Raw genomic sequence first — 7,263 nt, 5'->3', positions numbered from 1 at the left:
ACCACTAGTAGAGTGTAGAAGGTTGATTAATGCTTCCTTTTCTTGTTTATATAATTTTAATGCATCTTTCCTAAGAGTAGTTCTAGAAAAAAATTGTGCATTAGGATTATGTACAATTTTAATATAACGTTGTCAATTCCTTTATTCAGTAAAACTAAGTGGTTGATCTAATATGGCTACTAAGCGTGCCATTTCCATACGACCGACTTGCGGATCGTATTTCCAAGTGGTTAGACCGCCGGTTTGGTAGTCAAATGATAATTGTGTTTGGCGGAGATCGGGTCCGCCTCCTTGCTTTTGAAGACACTTTTCATAGTGTCTTCTCAAGTGTGTAGTGCCGTGAATAATGTTACCTTGTAATTTATCACCACAATATTTGCATTGAGCTATGTATTTAATGTTACCGTTATTGTCGATTTCCTCGAATGTGTTGAAGTGCTCCCAAACTGCTGAGGTGCGCTTGCATTTCTTCTTAGAACTTGCAACACTTGCACTAGCACTACTGCTTGCCTCTCCTCCACGCCCACCAGTGCCACCACCATTACGTTCACGACCTCTAGTACGTTCACCAGGGCTCGGATTTGCAGTTTCCTCAACAACTCTTTCTGTAGTTTGCGATTCCTGCGTTTGAAAAACATTAGGAAATTTCCATTCTTTGATGTTGAATTGGGCATCAATGGGAATATCACTACCATAACCAGAAGAAGCCATTATGAAAAATAAGAGAGATTGAGAGCGCTTTGAGAGAGATTAAGAGAGATCGATAGAGATTTAAGCGAGATTAAGAGAGATTTGAGAGAGATTAAGAGAGATTTGAGAGAATGAGAGTTTTTGAGTGAGGAAAATGGTTGGGGGGGGGGGGGGGTTGTTTAGAAATTGGTGGGGGGGGGGGGGTTATTTATAGAAATTTTTTTGGCTTGAAAAAAAAATTTGTTACCCCAAAAATTCGGTTCCAACGGCTATGTGAAATTCGGGCATTCAGGTCGGGTTCGGACAAATTCGGGCAACAACCTTAAAAATAACCGTTGGGGTTTGAAAATTCAGGTGGCGGTCGAGTCGGGCAAAAAGAGCCGTTGGGTTCAAAATGCTAACGGTCAAAAAATTTCGGGCATATTCAGGCAACAGGCAAAATTCGGGCTAACGGTCAAAAAATTTCGGGCAAATTCGGGTTATGCAGGAAAATTCAAAAAAAAAATATGGCGGGCGGCGAGGTCGACTTTTCCACCTGCGGTGGGCAGCCGGAATGGAAAATTTTCGGGCTACTCGAGCCTGTGCCCGGCCGAAAATTTTCGGGTATCGGGCATACCCGCTACCCGAACTTTCAGCACTACTTCTCACTATTTTTCTTTTCTTTTTTTTATATTTTTTATTTCCACGTTTTATTTTTTTCTCACCTTTTTCTTTTTGTTCCGTCTCGCAAATATCTTACGTATTTCAAATCTGTCTATACTACTAAAGCTTAATTGGTTTTTTTAGTCCTTTATTTTTGTTGCTTCTTACTATTTCTCTTTTTTTTTTTTTGTTTCCGCCTAATATTATATAGAAAAGATATTTACAAGACTTTAATATAGATAACACTATTAACTTTCTCTAAAGAATTTTAAACTAGTATATATATATATATATATATATACACACACATGTGAAAGCTTCCAATTTAGAAAATCATGGGACAAATCCACGCATTAATAGAAAAACAAAGAAGTTTCTTCAATAGTCCGCTCTACCGATAGTTTTAATTTTGAACTGTTAAATCTTATCAAAATCACATCAGATTAAAAAAATACGTAAAATAGACAGATTTTAATACATATCTAACGGCTGAAAAATAAAAGACTTTGGTAATCCATTTTTTCAGGAACTACCAGAGAAAGTCGGGAAAAACAAATATGAAAGCAGATACTTAACTTTACAAAATCATGTGACAAGTCCACTGAGTCAGCCAACTGCATAACTGATTAAAATGCCAATACTATATACAAAGAGACATCAAACACTACTAAACGATACATGTTTTCCCTTTTGTATTCATGCATAATTAAAGAGCAATAAAATTGCCAAACCTAATGATGAAAAAAAATATATACCAACTTAGTAAATCATGAACCGATAAGGTTTCAGCTAAGACATAATTCCACATAATCCTATCCGTTTCAGATTGAAGCTGCCAAGGTCACAAGGAGGATTTTCAGACCCCATCATCCGAAACAAACTCAGGACATAGGTTTCATCTCTTTTTAGCACCGTTTTTCGAGAACGCTGACATTTTCCTTCTGAAAAATCCAGAACCCTTGGATGATTTCTTGTCATTAGTATGGTTGCTTGAGTCCCTAGCAGCATCAAGATCAACTGCAGTGCGTTCGGGCTCATGCCTAATATCTCTTAATTGTCGGAGCAGTTCTAATGCGCTCACCTTGCCTCTGTCATTCCCGTTGACAGATATGCTGACAAGAGGAGGGACTACGCCCTCATCCATGACCAACTCACAATATTCAATGCGTTGTGAACACAAAGAGAGGAGAATATCAACTGCGTACTCTTGCTCCTCGGAACTTCCATTATCGAGAACTTCGGCAATAGAAGCAATGCATCCGCTAGTTTCGGCAACTGAAGCCCTAGCCTCTTCAGCATTACACAGGTTTTTCATAACAAACAAACACTTCCCAACAAACTCTTTATCTCTAATCAAAGGGACCAATTTTGGGATGCACTCCAAAGATGCAATCTGCGAATAAATGTCATGGTTGGAAGACAGGTCATACAAGATCTTTATGGCTTGTTCTCGGAAACCTGTGCTCTGAGAGTCTAGGGCTCTTAGAATGTATGGAAGAGAACCAGATGCTGCGATCTTAGGCCGACAATAGGGGTAGCCAGACAAAATTTCCATGACAGCTAAAACTTCTCCAGTTACTTCAGTATCGAGAAAGGAAGCTAAAAGATCAAAAGCATCTTCGCGTAGATAGGGTATTCCATTCCTGCATTACGTGTCAAAAAAGTACATAAAAAAAAACTCACGGACCATTTATAAAGATGCATAGATTAAACAGGACATTAACATGGACGGACACAGTGGTTATACAAAACCACGGTAGAAAGTCAATTAGCAATTTAGCATGTGACCTAGGATCTGACTCCTCGGAAATGAAATTATAATGTTTCTACCATGGAATTGTGTAACTTACAATTTAACCTTTTCTTTCACAACTCTGTGACATATTAACTGCAAAAATGAAATTACCTGTTTTTAGTCACAAATGTCAACAGCAACTGAAATCCATCTCTCTGAGATTTAATATCACTAGAGGCCCGCGCATCCCTTAAAAAGGTTATAAGTGGTTCGACGAAATTCTCAGAAGATAGAAAATAACATCCATTATCATCGCTGTTCAAATGGCTTTTGACATCCTCAACAACCTTACACCGAGATTCCCAAGTAAGCTCACCAAGTTTAGATAGAAATTCCAGATCCGTCTCAGCTATATCAACATTGGATTGAAACCTATCGGAACTATTATCGGTCTGTACCAAACTTAATCCACTGGGTTCCTTAGTGCGAGAGCAATCTGAACTGAAACTAGCATCTACGGATCCAAGTGATATATTGCTGAAATCCAGTGGCAGATGCAGGTCATTCATTGAACTTCCAAAGCTGGCAATGGAAGTGGTGGAAGTATCCCATGAGTGCAGTGCTTCTGTTTCCATATGTGGGTCCGAAACCATGACCCCATTCTGCTTACACCACTTTGATATGAACTCCTTCATGCCAATATTTGGAGTCAATGACATATGTGTCAATTTCATATTGGTTTTTGGACATGTGTCATGACCCTCATCAAACCACCTCTGGATCCACATCCTTTCATATGATTGTCCGGACGCGATGACAACAGGATCATACATCAATCTGGAAGATATTGGACACCTAAATTCCTCAGGGGGCACAGCTTTCCTTAACATGTTGCTTTGAGCACCATACTGATTGTATCTATTATGTGGTTCCATTTCACCAGATTGGTTATTCGCAGAACCATGTCTAGAACTCTGAAATCCATACGAGCCTTGATAACAACCAGGGGAACTTTCTACCTGATCTGGGATAATTAAGTTTCCATACTTCTTAAACAGATACAAAAAGTAGGTTAATATCTTCTTTTTTGTAGAATCATTCTCATCAATTTTATCCAGCAACTTTCTAATAGATCTTTTCTCTATTAGCAAAGACTTGGGTGACGTGATTTGGAGTCTTGAAGCTGCAAGTTGAAGAGCTTTAACATCAGAATTTTCCACAGAATCTGATGCCGAATTACCTTTCTGGAGCAATTGTCGTATAACCCTCCCAGCCTCTTCTTCATATGGATCCAGGACAAATGTTGCTGACGTAAGATCATCAACTATTTGAGAAATCTGCATATCACATATCATGTTCAACTCTACCAAATAATAGCTTAAACTCTGAATGGTGTGAAGACCAAAAAAAATAAAAAATAAAAAATAATAATAAAAAGACAAATAAGGTTTCATTTCCAAGTTATGAAAATCCAATGCATCAGCAGAATTATTGCAGAAAAAGTAGGATATATCCACGTCACAAGCCACTATATGATACAATCTCAACTTTTTCTTTACAGAGAACAATGCTTCTAGTGCTTGATTTGAAATTGAAGAAACCAATAACAAGTACTGATGCAAGACAAGGCTTTTGGACTATAAGCAAGTTGCGACTACCTCTTCAAGAGGGCGTCAGAATAGAAAGGAAAAGAGAGAAGAAGATCGACAAGGCAAATAGATTAACCAACCTCGACAGCTAACATAACTGGAACCATATCATGAATTTCGCATAAACTTTGCTCCAACAAGGTCCTTGCTTTTTTACATCTTGAAAGTATCACATCCCCGGTTACTGCCTGGGTAATTTAAAAACACCACAAATTTAGATGGAAAACTAGCTAAGTAATCTAGTTACATAACATTAATGTAAAATCTAGTTACATCTGCCATCTCTATGCCGAATCATCCAACATACCAGGTAGAATTTACTAGACTCGCTGCAATATTGCAGAAGTAGATTGGCTTTCTCAATTGCCTTGTTTAACATGCATAGAGCCTGAATCCCAGTAGAGCATCGAGGTCTTGCCGCTTCTATTTTTGGAAAAATCCTTGAAATTCTATCAACTAATTTCATAAGTTCTGTGCATATAAGACGATGAACCTGTGACCATGAATTACAATAGTTACAATCTGATAATGATAGCTAGCTGAAATTAAGCATACAGGGGAAAAAGAAAAGACAGACATAAAACACGAGTCAAGTTTGAGCTTCTTCATAAAATATCTCTAAAATTTTTAACATCATTATATCCCCTCTCTCTCGTAAAGTGACTACACACTAACCAATTATAGAAACACCATTTGGTCACACTCTATTTTGTTGAGCAAATTTTATAATAAGATTTGCAATTCAATTGATATCTAGGTCTCTGGTTTTATATCAGTCAGTAGAGAACCTAGAGTTATCTTCTCAAATAAATGTACACTCAACGTTAAAATATTCAAACTGACACGAAAATAATGGGGCACAATTGTACCTTAAAGGACCGAACATTTGTTGCTCTCTCCAGAGCTTCAGCAACATCAGTCCCCATTCAGAATGGAATTATGTTATGCTCTGAGCATTCAAAAAGCAAACGGAAAAAGCATGGTTAATTTCATGTGTTTCTAAGTAACATCCATATTACCAAAAGAATATAATGTTTTTTATACCAATAGCAAAAAATTTAAAGATAAAACTTCCCTAAATGGCGAGATGAACAACTGAATAAAGTGCAAAGAAAAGAGCTATATATTCAAAACATAAAAGCATTAATTAGAGAATAAAAAACTGGGAAGTATCAAACATCTACCAAAAGAAACACACTGAAGAAAACTTGTAAAAGAAATATTTTAAGAACAGCATTGAGATCAAAACTACCAAGTTAATGGAAAACTCATTGTCAGAAATTAATAGTGAATATAACAAAACTAAACAATGATTGATTTGTTACGTTCATTATACTCGAATAAGTTTAACTTGGATCCGATTGTCATTCGATTTGGACCCTACCATCGTCATTCAACTTGGACCTATTGCCATTTTCACTGTCAAAGTTTCATGCATGTGCATTGAAAAAAAAAAAATCGCGTCTTAAAAATCCCTGGACACGCAATTTTATTGTTGCCTATCATTTATTATATGTAACAGCTAATATTCTTAAGTTGCGCTAGACCCCATAATAAGACTTAGGGACCATCTGCTATTAAAGTCATACTTGCTGGGTCTTGGACAATAATTTATAAAACAAATAAAATAAAATAAAATAAAAGAAAGAAAAAAACTGGACCGAGAATTTTGAGACTTACCCGTTGGCAGAAAGCAGAATTTTGATCGAAAGCTTCCTTTTTTCCTCTGATATCTATGCGTGATTATCAGACTCACACTTTAAGGCCGTAATTGAGAGAAGCCACAACTAAATTCTTAAACAAATGATGTTATGTTCTGTTCTGCCCAATATATATAATATGTGTGTGTGTGTCCACTTCCGAAGACCTCACAGGAATTTTTCCAAAAATTTGTCGAAAATTCAAACAGAAAGTCGGGACCTCAGTGAATCTTCCCGTGCAGCCCTTCCGTAGATGAGAAAAGTAAAGAGAAAACAGTAGCTCCAGAGAAACTTCGCAGCAAAGCAAAACCCAACCCTCAAATTCATGATATTACTCCTCCTTTCGCTCATCAATCAAGCTTGTTCTTTTACTGACGAAAACTGATGAGAATTCCCACGGAAAAAGACAAAACAAAGAAAGAAGCTTCTTTAATGGTGGTTCTACCAACAAAAGAACAACCCACGAAGACCAAGAGCAGAGGCTCAGCTAGAGGATTCAAAGTGTCTATTTTTCTTTCTTGCCTTCTTGCACTTGAAAGCCTTATCAGAGAGCTGAAGTCTGAAGGCCAAGTAAGACACAAGATTATATGCGAGGGAGAGATGGAGAGAGAGAGAGAGAGAGAGAGAGAGAGAGAGAGAGAGAGAGTCAACCAGTATCAAGCTTTGGTCTTTGTTCACCCAAGAGAGAGAGAGAGAAAGAGTCTGCGCAAGAAAAAGTAAAGGTAATGGTTTTTTTTTTATTCTTTTATTTATTAAAATTATAAAAGTATCCTCTAGATTTGAGACTGTATTTTTATTCTTTTATTTATAAAAAGCTAGGATATTTTCGATTTTATACTCAGGATTT

At 37.1% G+C, this 7,263-nt stretch overlaps 1 protein-coding gene across 1 annotated transcript; it reads right to left on the bottom strand.

Moving 5' to 3' along the window:
- Positions 1-1,824: 1,824 nt before the first annotated feature.
- Positions 1,825-7,008, bottom strand: LOC21397727 (U-box domain-containing protein 5). The gene is made up of 6 exons (XM_010096951.2): positions 6,397-7,008; positions 5,586-5,665; positions 5,024-5,209; positions 4,797-4,904; positions 3,239-4,404; positions 1,825-2,975 (listed from the first exon to the last, which is right to left on the bottom strand). The coding sequence occupies exons 2-6, from the start codon at positions 5,640-5,642 to the stop codon at positions 2,228-2,230; spliced, it is 2,265 nt and encodes a 754-aa protein (XP_010095253.1). The 5' UTR covers positions 5,643-5,665; positions 6,397-7,008; the 3' UTR covers positions 1,825-2,227.
- Between the last annotated feature and the right edge of the window lie 255 nt (positions 7,009-7,263).

Source organism: Morus notabilis, unplaced genomic scaffold, assembly GCF_000414095.1.
Source record: "Morus notabilis unplaced genomic scaffold, ASM41409v2 Scaffold11, whole genome shotgun sequence".
In the NCBI taxonomy this organism is placed as follows: Eukaryota; Viridiplantae; Streptophyta; class Magnoliopsida; order Rosales; family Moraceae; genus Morus; species Morus notabilis.
This window is presented reverse-complemented; position numbering and strand designations above follow the sequence as displayed.